The sequence below is a fragment of the Phocoena sinus genome, chromosome 1 (assembly GCF_008692025.1).
Source record: "Phocoena sinus isolate mPhoSin1 chromosome 1, mPhoSin1.pri, whole genome shotgun sequence".
Classification (NCBI taxonomy): Eukaryota; Metazoa; Chordata; class Mammalia; order Artiodactyla; family Phocoenidae; genus Phocoena; species Phocoena sinus.
In genome coordinates, this window is record NC_045763.1 from 122,396,218 (window position 1) to 122,414,938 (window position 18,721).

The 18,721-nt window shown below is 48.3% G+C and overlaps 1 protein-coding gene across 2 annotated transcripts in view; it reads right to left on the reverse strand.

Annotated features, from left to right (window-relative positions):
- Positions 1–12,383, reverse strand: part of LMX1A (LIM homeobox transcription factor 1 alpha) — a 152,274-nt gene extending 139,891 nt beyond the window's left edge. Inside the window, exons 1-3 of one of the 2 annotated variants that reach the window (XM_032645111.1) lie at positions 12,028–12,383; positions 11,155–11,252; positions 8,713–8,899 (exon numbers count right to left, since the gene is read on the reverse strand). In XM_032645111.1, the coding sequence (XP_032501002.1) occupies positions 8,713–8,899; positions 11,155–11,230 (263 nt within the window). In that variant the 5' untranslated portion in view covers positions 11,231–11,252; positions 12,028–12,383. Of the gene's footprint in view, positions 1–8,712; positions 8,900–11,154; positions 11,253–11,744; positions 11,905–12,027 lie in introns of those variants that run through there. The other variant, XM_032645101.1, reaches the window with a different exon arrangement.
- Between the last annotated feature and the right edge of the window lie 6,338 nt (positions 12,384–18,721).

Here is an 18,721-nt window from a genome sequence, read left to right on the forward strand (position 1 = left end):
TTGCAGAAACCAAGCAACACTCCCGCCAAAGACACGCAGGGAAGGGTCTCCTGGGATGTTCTTCCCCTTTGGATTTCCAGTGTCTACTTCATGGTGCCGCCCATGAGGCACTAGCATGGCATGGCTTATGTCTCTGAAGAGCTGAGCCCTTATCCCTGTGAAGACGGTATCCATCACTGCGCGTGGTACTGGGGAATACGTGCACAACAGGAATCCCTGCTACAATGTGAGGAGGGGGAGGGGGAGCAAGCAGCAGGGGAGGAAACTCTCGATGGTTATGTTAAAAAGGATTTGTTCCACTGTCAAAACCAGAAAGCTCTCCCCAAGAGCCAGCTTTAAGGAAGGAAGCCTGAAATGACAGAGACCGGGGTGGGACGTATTAAGGAGGCCCTTTGGAAAAGAGGCTGCAATAAAAGAGAGAGCATCAGGCAAAAGGCAGGTGTAGCTGTAAAAATCCACCTCTGGACGATGATGACCAGCAATGCATGGCAGCTGAACAGAAACTGGGCTCTAGTGTTTCTGTTGGGTCCTAGCTAAAAGGGATCCCAAAGCCATGCTGACTCTCTAGGGCAAGGACAATCCTTTAAATCTCGCCCATCACTGGGTCTCCACGGCGACTGGGAGAGGGCTCAATGACTACCAAGCTCCTGAAAACTGTATGAGCCACACTTTGTCCACTCACCTGCCCATTCCCTTTTCCGGGCCCCACCCTGTCCCCAGTGACATCAACCCCTTCTCTACCCTGGAGCTGGGGGCCCCAGGCCAAGCCGGCATCAGCTTCCACTCAGGTTTAGGCTGTTGAGTACTCAAACAAAGACATATTTGGACCCTCCTACAGAGAGAGAGGGGACTGTTTATGGGCCCAGAGGGAGCTGGCCCTAATCTGCTGCACACCAAATGATGACAACATGTTAAGAATGAAAATATGGTTTGGGGGGAGAGTCCCCAGGAGCCCAACATTTTGGTATTTAAAGGAACTTTAATGAGCTTAAGAGGCTAATCTGGAGTTCAGGAGGGGGTGTTTTGTTTTGTTTTGTTTTGAAAAATCCTTTTAAAAGTTCCTGAGGCTTGACAGGGAGCAGGCAAGAGAATTGTGAGTCGAGGAGTGGCTACCGTGTAACTGAAGGGGCCACATGGAACTAGGAGAGGAGGCTGCTCCAGAGATCCCTTCTCACTGCAGCAGCAGACCCTGGTGCTCAAGAGATAAAGGATGGGTCTTTCCAGGTTGGAGAAGTGTGACACCCAAAGAAGCAGCAAAAAAAGTTGAGAGTGAGTACACGCTATCAGAGCGCTAGCCAGGCTTCTCACCAAACGACTCCTCGTCCTGGTTTACTGGTGACAACATCAGACTCAGGCACTTCTCCGACCCACTGAAAAACATGACCCAGCATCCATGAAGGTGCCAGGCACACTCAGAAATATGTCCAGGGGCCCCAGTTGGTCACCCAAAGAGTGTGGTCATGGGATCATGCAAACCTGAGTGTTTTAATGCCCCTCACCGGGTATTGTAGCTGAGCTCTGCTCCACAACTGGGTGGACCATTATGCTGTGTCTCTAAAAGATGAATCTGTCTCCTCCAAGTGAGAAAAATTAAAAGAGGACCAACAGTCCATAAACTTGGCATGGGGGAGACATGAGGCAGTTGATGAGCTGGTGTTAAGTAATATCACGTGCTTGCAAGAGTCAAGTTAGTAGAATTCTACAGGACATAGGGGAGTGAGGGGGAGGCAGAATGGGATGGGGCTAGATGTGAAGTCAGATATGGCGTGTGGCCCATTCCTAGCACTGCTGGATGTCAAAGATCTTTTTTTAATATGAAGAGTTTAACTGGCCCATGAGACAAGGCCGTCCGATCCACAGTGGCCAGATACCTACCAGGGTCTGTCCATTATAGGGTAATGATGATAAAATACAAATCCATCAGGGTAGAAAGCCACTGGAGGCCTAGAGAGTCTGAAAAGCCAGACATATTTACTGTTATCCAAAAATAGGATCCCCCAACTGGAATCTTGAAAGGCTAGAAGAGACCAAACTCTTTCATGTGACTTCAGCTAAGGACTAAGAGAAGCACGGTCCATTTTGTATTTTTAGTTGTTATGACATTATGGTGCAATAATGGGGGATCTGGCAAGGGTTCCATTAAATTCTAGCGAACCCGAGCACGGCAGCCAGGTGACAAGCTCTACAGATGATCTGGTTGCCTTGGTTCGCGACTGAAAAGTACAGCACGGAAGTAGGTTTTAAAAATCCTCTTTTAACTGCCCAGATGGGGCTGTTTGCAATGGGACCCAGTCTACCAGAAATTGGTAGGAAACCAGTGTTGGGCCACAGTTTTATTTCTCTGATAATGTCTTCACTAATACTTCACTGTTTCTGCTGCATTCCAATTGCATCTGCTGTCTAATGCCAAAAGAAACTTAATCCCTATCCTAAGTCTCATTTTATTTATTTTCAGTAGTGTGAAAACAAACATGCAGCAAGATTATAGTGTTTACACCTCCTTTTTAGCTGATATAGCTCTAATCCTCCTGCTAATTAATGCCAGGGCCACAGCAATTTTATTAATTTCATCTTGGTTAAAAATATAGAGACAGATAATTGTGCTTGACTAAAATAACAATTTGACATTTGGAAGGTGTTTGCTTCATTTCAGCAAGACAGTTGGCTGGGTTTCATTTAATATACGACAAAGAGACACAAAGCTGCGGCTGACGTTGGTCAATGATAACATAACTAATTCTAATTGTCATAAATTGACTAAACTGTCCCACATCGCACTAGTCAAGGAGACGAAGGAGAAAATGTAAATCGAGAGGCGTACCAAGTTTTTCTGTGGGTTCCAGAAAACAGGCACAAAGGAGAAAAGGGCCTCTTTTCTCCAGACCTTTTCTACATTTTGTTCCTAAAATTACCAGCTTCCCCAAACTGAATCTGAAAAGGCTGCTGGCAACGCTGATCTACACATTGCTAAGAAACTTTCAGAAAAACATACAGGGCATTCATTCCTAGGGGGAAGCCTCAGGCATGCTGGAAACTGGACAGGGTTCTCCCACATAGGACCCTTTCTGCTTCTGTGCAGGGTGAGGTGAGGGGTGGCACTGCCCACCCCATACAGCCCCCAATCCTCCATACCCCACCCTGCAAGTGGCTTACCAAGAACTCCCATCTGAAGATATGGGCATTTAAATTTCCAAGTTAGAAAGGTATAAAAAGAAAAATTGCAAAGCATTAAAGTAAAGCTAAGATTTCATAGTTAAGGCGGAAATTACTTTTAAACCTTTCTATAGTGGATGTGATTGCACTTTTCCCCCCATAGTTCATTTCCCAGTATTGTACAACTATATTTAACAATCAAATTAACGTGATTCAATATGGGTTGAATCTTCGATCTTGATATAAAGCAACAATGACATTTTGTATATCAATTTAAGAAGCTTTAATAAATTCCCGGCAATATAATGAGTATTTTAAACCCTTGTCTATTTTCTCACTTCTGAACAGTAGGACCCAAATAATTTCTTTGACCATAAAAATTAATTAGCTGATAATTTAATGAATGGAATTGTTCTCATTAGAGAAACAGTACCTACTCGTTAATTCTAAAAAAACCTTCCCAGAATTAAAACACAACAATAAAGAGGGCTCTCAAAAATCAGTAACAGTATTTTAGGTCACACAAAAGTTATAAATAAGAAAAATGAAACCAAAAAGCAAGACAAACAATGAACTATCAGAAAAGCTCTTGTCACTGAAATCTGAACAGCAAAAGCAACTCCTTAGCCAGGTGGATGACAAAATCCCAGAACTCTACAAAATGTAAAACTGGATTGGATAAATAACTTTTTTAATGTGCTCCATTTACGTTAAGGATCAAAAGAATCCCACAAGTCTACTCTGAAAGGCAATGTTCATATCTAATCCCCAGAATACTATTAACATCTACTCCTGCTCTCTAATTTTATTTCAACATTTTAAGTCTGAGATTCAGAAAGTCCTACCTACGGACCAATACATATAAAAAGAGAAAACACACCTCTGAACAAGGAGTGTTTCCAATCACCCTCTAAATAAAAAAAGAGATAAGTCAGCCTGCACAAACACAGCCACAGCCCATGGATGGTGCTTATCCCAAGCTAAGCCCCCCTGCAATTTAATGCAGACATCAATTTATTACCTAGCTGTGTTTGATTTTTATATTCCTAACTTTTATTATGCCAGGAGTGAGGCCAACAAAAGATAGAGTAAAAATCTAACAACTGCCTCTGTAATTTCATCTGTGGGCTTCTTTTATGAGGAACTGATGCCCAATTTTGATCTCCAAGTAATGTCACAGTAATAAAACCAAACTAACCCTCCTCCCTACACATACAGCCTACACTACCTTGATAAAATGCAGTATTAGTTCATTACTGATCCTAAAAGAAATCATTACCTCAGCCATTCTCTCCTCGGGGCTGCCAATCACCAGGTCGAAAGAAAAAGACAGAGAAAGCTCTAAGTGAGGGATATGTACTTTGCTTCACTGGAGTCCCTTCCTTCAGAAAAACTGGTCTGCTCTAAAAGAAAGGGGAGAAAAACACGGACTGGCCCTCTGAGAGACGGTTTCCCAAGGCCTGCCCTTTGCTGACATGTGGGGAGTTATGATGTTATAAGAGCAGCCCTGATGACAGCAGTACTATCCCACACTGCTCCTAGGATGTCCAGAACAATCTAAGGGGTAATGATAAACTTCATATGTGAGGCGAGAGGGCCCCGCCTGACACACAGAGCCGCCAGGCACATGAAAGAAACAATATAAACTTGATTTAAATGTGGGATCCCTTCCAGAAGGCTTAATTATCTATTGTATTACCACATTCCTGTTATTCAGCAGCCTCTTCTTTCTCCAACGTAAGTCCAACTGCAGTATTTGTTTGGAACAAATTCAGGGAAAACTCCAAACTAACCAGATCCTAGAGGACTCAGTTAAATAGGGAACAAGAGTTATGTAAGTAGAAGCTCCCCAGGCTGGAAAATACTTTGGCTGTCTGCTAACTTTCGGGAACACCGAAGACAGCTGAGTCCAACGTCTGAATACCCACACCTACAGCATCCTGATGTTTTACGTGACATGATGCCCCTTCATCAATTCTGTGCATGTACCATCCCACCGAACTACTTATTTTTCTTTGACGGCACGTCACGAACAATAAAGGTCACCTCCAGTTCTTAATTTCTGGACATTCATAAATCAGTTTTCCGCACTCCAGCCTTAAATGCTTATTTGTTTTGGATGCTGAGGAGACAAACTATTCCTAAGAGTGTCACAGTGTATGAGACAAATATTTAACAAAATACCCTGAAGTCTTCAAACGAATGGCTGTACGCCTAAGATGCCACTGTCAATTCAATTCTTTAAAATTAGACAAATATGGTGTTTGACATCAAGAAGGTGCAACGACTAGTTGACAGAGTAGAATTTTCACTTTTTAACTGGCTGCCTGACACCACGAATAGGCAGCTAATAAATTCAAATGCAACAGTGCTCAATGGCCAGAAATGCACATACAAATGGCTAACATAAATAGGATAAGCCCACTCGGTTAATATTATGTTTATGAACTTCACTGAAGACTGTGCATTAGCTATATGTTCTTTTATTTTGATGTGTAAAAACAGCATTTGAACTCCGTGAATTTTGGAGACAGGGGCACCGCCTGAATATTCATTTTCGATGAACTGTTCCATCATTTACCACCACCATTGTCCGATCACTTTAACTTCCATCTTAATTTCCTTTCCACTTGCCTTGGCTGGGCCTCAAATTTTTAAAAAGATCCAAAGAAAGAAAGCAAAAATTATTTTTACAAATGTATTTGTTAAAGAGGAAATGTGCTCTCTGTGACTGTTTCATGACTATTATCTAAAATTGAATTGCATCCTCCTGGAGGATAAATTTCTGGTCATTCCAGACAGTTTCTATTCAATACTTAGTCCTGCAGTCTCAGTAGAGGTTTTCAAGAAATATTCAATAGTTAGGATAATATAGATGGAAAAAGTGCTAGGCTATAATATAAGCCTCCTGAAGGCAGGCTCCAAGACTTTTTCTCAGTATCCTCCTATCCCCTAGCCTAGTGCCTTGCCTGTAGAAGCTCCAAGAGCTTGTTGAATAAAGGAATTTGTCTTGAGCCTAATTTTAAAACAAACAAACAAACAAACCACGCTCTCTTCTCTTATAGCAACTACCACGCAGAAGAATGCCATTAAGATTATTAAATATATTACAGCCCTGCTTGGTTAAAGAAGAACGGGATTGGGATGGGGGACAGAGGAGAGAAAAACGGAATAAAATTAATCAGAAAAAAACAGTGGAGGCTCTGGGCACAGACAAGTGCTGACAGTGAACTAAAGAGACAAGCAACTCCATTTTGGCCATCTGTGTTTCCAAAATATATGTTAAAATCAAAATTAAAAACCCTCACTGTAGCATCAACACCTCTCCAAACAATGTAGCTCACACTACTCTGTAAAATCTGCTTGGTTCTGGCCAACAGCTGGCAAGTTGATCCCTGCAATTTTCCCTTTGCAGAAATAGCTTTGTGCGGGGAGAACTGACCCTAGTGGGCTAATAAGCCCAAACCGCTCCAAACCTGGGAGGCTGAAATGGAGGGGACATTGTTGTGTTAAGTACTTTACAACAACTGTTTCTTCTCCTCTTGACACAGCCTGACTTCCTTAAAGAAGATTTGACTGGCCAGACAGCTGTGTTGACCCTTAAGCCTTCTTTGATTCGTGATTTTTTTTTTTTCACAAACAATAGAAATTCACCACCCAAATCCTTTCCTAAGCTCCCATACTTTTGAATTTGCCAGTGTTGTGCCTGAAGGATGTGGACATTTCAGTCATCTATAAGCACAAAGATAAAGATTGGGACTACACAATCCCAAAACCTTCAGACGAAAAGCAACAGGGGAAAAAAAGAAAAAAGAAAGAAAAAAAGAGCAATCAACCAGAAGCTTTATCCAAAGGTGGTACTTGAAGTTGTGTGCACAAAATCTGCTTAATTACCTAAAAACGGCACTTTTCGCTCAGACACTAGAGCACTGAACAATCAAGAACAGATACGACCACATCTTCTTTTTTAAAAAATTGAAACCGTAATCACCACTTTGGGTAATGGTGATGCATTTTCACTTCTTTGTATATTTCTGTATTGCCCAACGCATCAAAAATCAAACACCTATTTTTTTGTGTGCTGAAAAGTGTAAAATGATCTTTTCAAAACAAAACAAAATGCCCAGTACTCTATCCACATGGGGGTAAAATTCAAGCTTGCTATAGCAAAGGAGTTTGAGCAGTAGAAAGAATTTTTGTGTGTGTGGTCACTGGATCTGATTGCTTTGTCAGTCTGTAGTAAACCTCAGAGCCCAGGCAAATCAGACAAGAAGATATTTCTGTTCTCTCCCAGAGCTTTCTGTTATATTGAGACTTCTCCTGGACACCTCCTTTCATGGTGTGTTTTTAATAACATGATAGGAACTGCTTTTCAGGAACACTAACCCTCCCTTGATTATCCTCATATAGTGCTGTCCCTTTCATTCACCAGTGACAAATGCAGAATTCTCCTGCCCATGCCCCGAGAGCACTCCGTCACTTATCCAGTCCTCGGGTACAAAAACAGAGGCCTCCGTTTCAGCCACTTTTCTTTGCTTCAATACCCCGCACAACTCAGTGAAGTCAGTGTCCCCGTTGCTGAACTATTTTGACCAGGAAAGGCAGTCCCCCCACCCCCACCCCCACCCCCACCCCAGCCTACCCCCCAGCTCAGCTCTACTAAGCAACTCCGGGCCTGCCTGGCCGGAACCAGGAAGTCCTTCAAACTCCCACTCCCCAGCCTCGTCCAGGCTTTAGACATTATGGAGATCTAGAATCGAAATAATCCACTTTCTTAAATACCTGTCTCCTAGGTCTCCTCAAAACACACCAGAACGTTCGCGTCGACGGGAGGGAACTGAACCTGCGGCGTGGCAGAAACGCATGCCCACATGGGAATTAGGGAGGAGGCGGAGGATGGAGGACCTGGCCTTACTGCTCCTAAGGCCCGAGGGTTTTGCAGACAACGGGGAAGGGGCTGGGGAGAATACAGTGAGAGAAAAAGCAAAAGGGGTGTGCGCTGCCGCGGAGCTCAGAGGGGCAGCAGCGGTGTTTCCGAGCCCAGTCTGTCGGGGACCCCAGTGGACAAAGCCAAGCGAGGTAGGAGCACAGGGGACCCAAGCTATGGAATCAGGACCACCTCAGCTCTGCGCATAAGCGCGTGGGTGGCGCAGACAGGTGGGTAAGGTAGAGGGGGAGCCGGCGAGCAGAGGTGGGCCACTGGCCGTCCCCAAGGGCACCCCCGTGAAGCAGGGAGGGGAGAAACAACGTTGATGGGGTGGGAGTACCCACAAAGGAGTGTCCTCGGGGAATGGCCAGGTCGGGAAAATTGGGCGAGCAGACCACAACGGGAGCCATCCCTTGGGCTTCTGCGGGGCCTGGGCCGTGGTTGCGTGCACCCGCGCAGTCCCTCTGCCGCCCTGGGGAGCGTAGAGGATGCGGATAAATGGGCACCTGCGTATCTGGGCTCTTGGGTGCATCTTGCTCCTTCCAGAAGCATATGAGGGGGTGAAGAAGGAGAAAGTCTCCCTCGCCCGCTGATCCAGTGTGTGGGACGCGCTCCGAGGCGCGGGCACTTACTTCTCGTAGTCATACTTGCAGTAGAGCTTCTTGTCCCGGTAGAAGCAGGTGGTCTCCAGGGGCTCTTTGCAGGAGGTACACTGCACGCACTGCTCATGCCAGAAGCTGTCGTTGAGCCGCAGCAGAAACCTGTCCGAGATGACCCGTTGACAGCCCTCGCAGACAGACTTGGGGCTCACCGCTCTGCCTACAGCAGCAACAGACGTCCGCCCGTGAGCCGAGCCGGCCCAGCATCCCGGCCAAACCCGGCCCGGACCAGCTACGGATCACTCCACACCCACGGATTTACCCCCGCGTCCTCCCACCCTGGGAAACCCCCTGCAAAACATCCAAGCTTAGATTTGGAGAGCAGAGCAAAATCAAACCAAATGGCATTTCTAATAAACAGGGACTATGTGGGACGGTTTCAGTTCTACCAGGGGAGGGGGCAGAAATCAATAATAAGTGGCCTTTAATTATCAAACCTACCCTGGTATGCGCGCAAACGTGCGCACATCCTGTAAAATCGGCCTGCAAATAAATTTGTGCTCCCAGGTTTATCACGTAATCACTAAATCACTCACTATGCTTGTCTCTATTGTCTATTATTAAAACTGAGAGTGTGTAAAAAGAAATTTCTACTTTGTTGTTTGGTTTTGTCTTTTGCTAAAACGCAATTCTGTTCTATTTTTTGAAGGAAAACTTTACATTTTCTTTGCTTCCTAAAAAGTCCCGTGCGTGCAGAAAAATACCGTTCTCGCCCTAAGCAAACTAAGTATTGTTCAAACCAATGAACCCCAAACTGCTAGCTGGAGCGCAAATTACAGATGGGTTTTTTTCATAATTAAGAAGCATCAAAATGGAGGGAAGAAAACAAAAAACACGGAAGAAGCAGGATTCGGAGACGCCGCGGAGTGTCCGGCCAGGATTCCGGGAATCAGGCGAGCTCAGCAGCCACGCGTGAGGGCGAAACCGCACCCAAAGCGACTCAGCGCGAAAGGGACTCCTCTCTGTCCCAACCCTTGCACTTGTGTCACTTTTGTCCCTTTAGTTTGCGGGTGCGGGGGGGCGGTTTTTTTTTTTTTTTTTTTTTTTTTGAGGGTAGTGGGATGCTCAGCCACCTTTGTCGCTATGCCGGCACGTTTCACAGCTATTTAAAGAAGGCCTGTTCCCCCGGGTAACAATACCTTTGCGCGTGGTGTCCCAAAGGGCCTGACCCTTCCCAGTTTCTCTGCTACTCGGTGGCCTTCCCCTCAGGAGACGCAGCCACCGTTTCAGGAGCGGGGCCGGTCCCCTTGGCGCTCAGGCAGGGAGGACTAGAAGTAGCGAGATCTTTAAAATATTCCCTATTCTTTCTGCCCTGTCTCGGCGTCTAGGGCCACGAGCCGGGCGCAGAGAGCGGACGTGGGCCGGGCAGGGAGTACCGGGCGAGCCGCGACGCCCGCTGAACTCAAGAAGTTCGAGCGCGCCCTGCGCCAGGTCTTGGCCAGCTCTGACGCCCTAGATCTTCCGAGGCTGTATGGAGTCGGTAAGTTTCCGAAAGGGCGGTTGAAAAAGGGGAACGCGGTGCACGCGATTTCGTTTCATCTGGGGAGTTGGGGGGGGGATTCCTCCCTCAGTCTGGTTTCTCTAGCCGAACAGCCTCATCCTCCGCCTCCACCCCGCTCTAGCGGTTCCGAGTTAGGGAAAGAGGCAAGAGGTTTAACTGACAAAACGAAAACCCCTCCCGCTAAAAAATTTTAAAACACCCATTCACCAAACTTGAAAAGCATCGAGGGCGGGGTGCGGGGTGGAGGGTGGGAATCCCTGGCCTCAGCTCGGTTAGACCCGCGTGTGGGTCGAGGCCCTGGGTTCGCCGCTCCTCCGTGGTCGCTGCGAAGAGATTGGGGAGACCCGGGAGGGAGGGCGACACGCCGGACCCGAGATCCGGCTCCAGTTAATTAAAGCCGAGGCAAAGGCCCTGCCGCGCGGGCTAATCCCCGCGCTGCGCTGCCCACCGGCCCGGAAAAGCCTCTCCGCGGTGCTTGAGGCTGAGATTGGGGCTGGAGTTGGTGGAGGCGAGATGCCGCCTCGAACTTGGGTGCTCCGTGACTGGGGTTTGTGTGCTCATCCTTAAGCCTCAGAGAAGACGGCGGCATTTACGAGACGTCGATCAGCTCTGTGATTAAAAATCCAGTCCTGGGTATTTTTAATCATTTGCCACTCAAACGCCTGCAAGCAATCTCGCCCGCCCCTCGCGGCTCTGGGGAGTTCCGTGCCCGATGCGTGAGGCCTGGGGTGGCTTGTCGGTTAAGGGTAGGAAGGACCCACAGAGACTGACGGCTAGACAGGGAGTGGGCTCAGCTGAGTGCATGAAGCGGGCCGCTAGCTCCCCTATTGCCGACCGGGTCCAAGCAAGCTGGGCTCCAGAGCTGGGGCCTGGCGGAAAGACGGTGCGCCCAGGCGCATGGCCTGAATACTCACCCAGCAGCGAGGAGAAGGAGGCCGACGTCTCAATGGCGCTTTGGAAGTTCTCCTCCATCTTCAGGCCGTCCAGCATGTTCGGGCCGGGCCGGGAGGACCTGTAGAGGAGAGGAGACGACGCTTTAGGCGTCTGTGCCCTCTGGGACGCGGCGCCCGTAGCCGCCGCACTCTTGGGAAAAGACGGAGGGAGTGTCCAGGGTGACCAGAATGAGCTGGGAGGGTAGAGTCCAGCCAAGAGAAATGTGGGGTGGGAGGAGAGAAACGAGTCACAGCGAACTGCTCTGACTGATCTGATTTCACTCGAAGTCAACGCGTTAAGTACTTAGGCCTCCGCCCCCCAACTGCGTTTCTCCTTCCCCTGCCCCCCAACCCCCTCCACCCGGTCCCCAGCCCAGGTTTCCCATCCCGAGTCCGACTCCGCCCCAACCTATACTAGTGGGGGCCCTAGGGACGCCTCTGCGGGAACCCAACTACTGGGGTAAGATGGAGATTAAAAAGAGTGGGTGTTTTCCCTCGCGGGGCCCGGCCCAGGCACGCGGAACTACGAGGTCTATAGCCCGCGCCCAGACCGGCCGCGTTGCGTCCCTCACCTGCCCCGACCGAGGAGGGGCAGAGTAAGCGACCCGGAGAGCGTCCCGCCAGCTCCCGGACTCAGGGCACTGGCATCTGCTGGGGGCGCGCAGGAGCGGGCGTGCTGGGCGCGCGGGGAGGTCCTCCCGCCGGTCGGCCGGTGCCGGGAATGTCTGCAGGAGCAAAGAAGTCGCCTCGGGGAGGAGCCGCGGCTGGCCCTGCTCACTCTTGGATGCATTTCAAATCAACTTTCAGAAACACGCCCGCCCGAGCTGGAGCCTAGGAACAGGCAGCCTTCCTTACCTGATGGGTGAGCTCGCTCCCGGTGGCAGGAGCCGAATGAAGTTGCCGAGCGCCGCGGGAAGCTTCGGCCGGGGGAGGCGTAGGCCCTCGAGGCTGCAGCCAGAGCGGCCGCCCCCGGCTCCGGCGCGCCCGGGAGGGAGCCGGAGCGAGCGCCGGCCCCTGGCTCCGCTCCTCGGCGCGCCCGGGCCGGGCCGGGACGTGGCCGCGGGCGGCCGGCCTTCTCGGGACGTCCTGCCCGCCCGCGTCGCTCCTCGGGAGGAGGGGAGGGCCCGATGCTTCTCCCAGGCTAGAGGGAAGGCGGAGGCCCACGGTCCTGGGTGCGAGTCGGGCCCTGCTTGGCTGGGGCGGATCCGGTCGCTTCTGACAGGGGCCGCGGCGCTGCGTGCTCGGCGGAGGGAAGGGGGTGGGGTGCGCAGGGAGGGGGCTGGGAGCGCGTCCCGTGGAGGGCCCGTGGTGCTCGCTTCCCAGCCTGGCTGAGCAGCCCAACCTCGCGGCCACCGCCGGGTGCGCCCCTCGGCCGCTGCAACCTCCCGGGCACGCAAAGTTTCCTCCCCTCCACGTGTAATCGCTACCTCCGGGAGCGCTGGCCCCAGTGCCGCCCGCGGCCCCGAGCCCCCGCTGCGCCTTCGCAGAGATCTCCACGCCACCTGGACCGCGGCGCCGGCACGCTGGTTCCCTGGACGCTCTCCAACCACTGCGAGTGATAAAAGCACCGCAAACCTCACCCGGGCAGCCGGAAAGGCCAAGAAGCTATTTGCCGCGCGTGGCTGCGGGACCCTGCAGCTCCGAGCTACTCAAACCCCTTCTTGGTCACCCAGGGCTCCCGCAAGTTCCCAACTTCCGTTGGCCTCAAAACCCCGTTCACCGTTTCAGTTTGAAAGCTGTTCACAGATGCAGATGCCGAGGATCCAAGGCCAGAGCTTGAATCAGGCTCCTGGTAGCGACTGGGTGGGATCTGACCCCCAGGAGGCGAGCTCGGAATAACACTGCGCTGGAAGTCAGCTACGGGGACATTCTAAGGGGAGCAAAGTATCTGTGGGGAAATGTTAACTCATTACACCTCCTAACCCTAGCCTCTAGTGATAGAGCATTAGCCCCTGCAGGAGCAGAAACTGGGTCTCCTGTGTATCCCAGGAGGTAACGACTGTCCTGGGCTTCAAGTGGAGGCTCAATAAAAAAAAAAAATCATGACACTGGCTAACATTTATGGAACATTTATTTTGTTCCAGGCTTGGTTACATAGTTAACTCATTTAATCTTTAGAGCAACCCTATGAGGTGGAGACATTATCCCAATATTACAGGTGAGGCAAACAGAGCACAGAGGGAACCTGAATACTGCGGGGAGTTTCAGTTCTCTGGGGTTCTCTGGGGGCCCCTCAGTTCCTGAACCGAACAGAAGTGAATTGGAATTCCCACGCACTTTGGCAAGGTGAACCTGAGCAGAGGACATGCCACAGAGCAAGCGTTTTCTATTACCTGCTCCAAGGACAGGACCACTTGCTTATTTTGAAAGAAAAAGTATTGGCAGCACTCGCTGCAATGTGCTTAGGGGCAGTGACCCCATTTTCAGTACTTTATGCCAGCAAGCACAAGCCAAACACTGAATATCACTTCAGAGAAACAAGGGAAAAGGGCAAAGAGTTTAATGCTTTACATTTGAACGCTGCTTTATACTGTTCAGGCTACTTTCACATACATGGTTTTGCTTGATCTTTACAATAAACCCGTGAGGTAGGCAGAACAAATAGTTTTATCCATTGTTTCAGATGATTTTGGGGGGCTTAGCAGGGCTGGGAGATTTCTCTGATGTTGACCAGATGGCTAGTGGCATGTCCCCTGACACCTGTCCTTTGTCCCTTCTGCCACCCCAGATAGAGCAGGGTGTGAAGAAAATGTATATGAATGACAAGTATTCTTAGGAGAATACATAAAATAGAAGTTAGGTAAGAAAAAAAGAGTTAGGCAAATACAATCATAAAGAATATTTTTAAATGTCCAGCAGAGTTTTGGTTTCACTGAAGGTCTTGAATTTATGAAATATGTTAACTAGTAGTGAGAATGTTCCTTCCAGAGAATATCCTGAAAGTGGGTAGATTCTCATTGGATCTGGGACCCAACTTTTTCCAGTGGTCCTTGCATCTGGAAGGCAGCCTGACTAGTGTAGATGACACAAGGGTTTGGTAGGAATGTCTTTCCCCAGCTGGCCCTTGGGCACCTCCAGGACAGAGTTGTATCTCATGATACATTATAAGTCGTAGGGTCCTCGGTGCAGAGCTAGGCACATATATGTGATCAACAAGTACCCTTTACTTAACTGATGGATGAGGGATGCACTCACTGTCTGGGGGAGAGGGGGGAAGCACTGCAGTAAAGGTGAAAACACAGTGTGTCAGGAATCAAAAGACCTCAGTTTCATTCCCTTCTCTGCCACTGGGTCAGTCAGGCCATCCGTTCACCTCTCTGGGCAGCAATACTTCCTCTCTGAAATGATGGGGCTATACTATATGGTCTGTAAGGCCCCCCACAGTCTAAAGTTTGTAGAATCAGACTTCCTTTGGACAATGGGATAGCCAGTAGAACCAGTGGATCCTTATGTACTTTGCAGAATTTGTCTAGGTGTGGACTAGCTGATGTGTCCAAGTGATGTGTCTAAACCAATATAGATACACCATGTTTATTCAGAGTTTTATCTCCTATGATTTATTTTACCCTTACCAATGAATTAGGGATCATGAATCCCATTCCTGCCCCTTATTGTTTCACTTTGGCCCTTAGTCAACTCAGTGACATGAATGAGTGAACAGGCATATTTCCATCTGCGAACAAGCCTCCTGATCATGCCTCATGGTTTTCCATTTTTAACTCAAACACCATTACTTTACCTTTTTAATGAAAAAAAGTTACCACAGAGCCACCGTCCAGAAGCTCTTTATGAAAAATAAGCCGTGTTCTCCCTTTTATCAGAAAGAAGTATTTTTTTCCAAGAATTTGTGGAAGCGAGGTAAACAGGCTGCAGGAGAGACTTCCCAAATTACAGACTTTCAGAATTGGAAGTGACCTTAAAGCTCATCTGGTACAACTATTTTATTTATATGGTCAAGTTCATTCCCCTAGAATTGCCACCTCAGGTCCATTGATTGCTCAGGGCTGGGCACTCACAATGTCAAATCCTAGTTCCAAGATCTGTCAGATGTGGGCAGAGCGGCCTCCCCCATCCTGTTCACTTTTCTCTGAACCCGCTCCAGTTTTTCTCTATCTCTCATAAATTATGGCAGCCAGACCTGTTGCAACTTTCCAGTGATCCTATGTTCAGGGCCTCCTCTCCTTTCTCTGGCCATAAAACATTCATTAGCATGGTCTGATTTTACGTTAGCATTTTCGGTGGCTGGCCGCTGTTGACTCACATTGTACATGTTGTTAACAAAACCTGCTCAGTCCTTTTTCACACGGGCTGCCGGTAGGCCACATCTTCCCCAGATCGCAATTATACAGTTGGTGTTTGGCCTCAAGTGTGGAAACTTCCACTTATCCCTGGTAAGAGATAGGCAGCTGTTCCAAACGTCAGGAATCTTGCAACTTCAAGCAGATTCCAAGAGATCCAGGGACTGTGTCTTAAGCCTAGTACTCCGCTTTAAGGAGAAAATGTAGAGTCCTTGTCAGGCTGGTCCAGAGGTTGCCATCATGGGAGGACAGGCAAGGGCAACGAATGAGAAGTAACCATGGGGCCCCAAGAGGGTGTGCAGGAACCTCGTAACCCGGGGTGGGTGTGGGGGTACTTCTTCAAGCGGGAGGCGCCCTGATCCCGTTCAAGTTCTCTCCCATCATCTGTCTCCAGTCAAGTAGCATATCTGTGGAAGATGCAGGCGAGACATAAAGACCAGCTGTGGAGCTACCCCTTTTCTATGGCAGAAAACGGAGAGGCAACACCATCAGACTCGTGAATCTTTGTGGCTGAGATGTGGGGAGAGGGGTGGGAAGACCGATGCTTGGTGGGAGGGAGACAGAAAGTGAGGGAGAAGGACGTCCTGCTACAGAGTGGAGATGACAGGAACATGTTTTTTTACTTTCCTTTTCTTGCTCTCATTTCTGTGTTTTATTAAGGGAAACACAAAGGGAAAATTGTGTTATTTGTTAAAAAATGTCAAAGTGCATTTCAAGCGAGAGGAAAAAAAGCAGACACATTACTGCCTAGACAGAGAAGGCAGTACGCTAACGGGGGCGGCTAAAGACTCGTGTGGCGGGGGACACACTGGGAATACAAACTCTCCTAACCTCTGGATTCTTTTCCCGGAAACCTCCTGGCCCTGCGTTGACATTCAGATCTCTCGAAGGAACTGGAGGACAAGGTGCCTTGGGGATTTCTGGGGTGAAAGGGGGTATCCCAAACCAGCTGCTTGAAAAGGAGGGAAATCAGGCGATGCCTAAGCCAGATTCTCCCACCAACATGACAAGCACAGCCCGAGGCACGGAGGAGACTTATCCTGGCTAACAAAGGCACCATTTAAAATACCGCATTCTTTGGATCTTGTAGTCGAATCATCTGTGTGCCCACTTCATCTCCCTCTTGGACTGTGAGCTCCTTTGGGAAAGGATCCATGTCGGATTCATCTGTGATTCTCCTGTGCCCAGCAAGATGCTTTACATACCAAAGAGACCCGATGAATATGTGTCGACTCCATGGAGAATGCCCTAAAGTTTTAGTCTACTCCATGGCATAACTGGGTGTACTGGAATGAACATGCCTGGGCTTTGAGAACAGAGAGGTCTGAGTTCAAATCCCCGCTGGGACATTTGTAAATGGTTTAATCTTAAATCACCCAAACTCTCCATTTTCCAGTTTCTTTACCTGTACAAGGAAAGGAATAAAATATTCCTCAAGAGTTAATAGAGATGATGGATGTGAAGCGGCTAAATATCTGTCTGGTTAACCTGAAGTTCAGATATCCTCTCTGTCTCACTTTAACCTCCCCATGAATGAGCAGATATAGTTTCTCAAGGAAAATTATCTTACCTTTGCCCTGTTCTCATGAGCAAACAGGAGCCATGCCAGAATTTAGACAGAGCCCATGTGTCTAATGACAACAGTTGTCACTGGGTAATTGAGGCATTTCTGTGCCTGGGGTAGGCTGTGCCCTCTGGTTGCGAGGATGCAAGGGTGGTTACAGGATGAGTCCTGGGGTCACACAGACCTGAGACTGAGCCTTGACCCTGCCACTTGGGATGACCTCGGGCAAAGTTTCTTCATCTCTCCAATCTTCAGTTTCCCCATTTAATAAACTGATAAAGTAATTGAGTTGTTTCTCTGTGTGTTAAATGAAAACTACATACAACCTAAGTAATAAGCACGTAGTAAGAGTTCAATGAATTTCAGTTGCCATCATCAGACAATAAGAATCTCTAGGACTGTGTTTTATATACATCTGTGGCCCTAGTACCTAGCACTTAGGCAGCGGTATCCAAAGAATATGACTGGAATTAAACTGAACTGAATTCAATTAAAGACAGTCTTTGGCACTGAGGGAAGTTCAGGTGCTGTCTGGCTCTCAGTTCCACCTACAATCTGAGAAGGGATTTTGTTTGGAACAATCCCACATGCTCCTAACAAGCCCCCAGACTGCAGGCTTCCTGCATAAGCCTCTCACTCCTGGGCTCTGACAAGCCCCCTCTTGACGTCTACATGTGATACTTCACACTAGGTACCAGGAACTTGGATGTAATGGGGGACGGGTTACAAGGAGTAAACTCCCCAGGCACCTAAATAGAGAAGGATCTGTGAAGAGACAGGTCTGTTAGCATTCTGCGCCTGGTTCCCCTGCCCACCTCACCTCAGTTGTGTGCAGTGAATGGTGAACGTGTATGTGGATTGGGAGGACTCAAGGCCCAGGGGAAGAGTTGGGGGGCCTGGCTAAAGCCTTTTGCAGCACTGGGGTGTCCAGTGCTAGGGTACAACAGCTCTGAACAAGCCTCTCAGGCAGGCAATGCCCAGAGGCAGCTCTGCAATAAGCAGGTGCAGAGACCACCTCCACCAAGCCCGGAGTAAGACCCCAGCTACTTACAGGTATTTTCAGCAAGGAAGGGACCCCACCTGCATCTTCACGCATCAAGGATATGAAGCCAGAGTGGCTGCTGCCAGAACACTGAGGACACCACTCACCCCTTAGCCTACATACCCTCTCATGTCTTCTGATGAATATGCCCTGTTTATGGAACTGTTAATTTATTTACATAATATATCCCATGTGGCTTCCAAAAACAATTTGAGGTTGCATATGAATACTATCAATATTGAAATGGATTTTATAAAAATTAAAATTATATACTGGGAACAGAAAAGCAAATCACCCCCAAAATAATAACCCAGGGCTAATGTTTTGATCGTGATAGAATGTTAAATGTCACTCTGAGTTTACAAGGCGAAACAGAGAAAAGTAAAGCCCTACAAAATTGCTCTGATCACACCTAACTGTGTATCAATTATATTTATATGTCTAGTTGGCTTTAGGAGAAAGTCTATAATAAAAGAACAAAACTATATAGCTCATGGCAATAGAGATCAAATCTGTGACCTCATTAACAGTGCTGGAACATTTTTATCTTTATATACTGATTGTATCTCTCTTTTTCCGAAAAGAATTTAACATAAAACTGAAGCTGTATACAACAAACAAATAAAATAGAACTACAAGACTGGG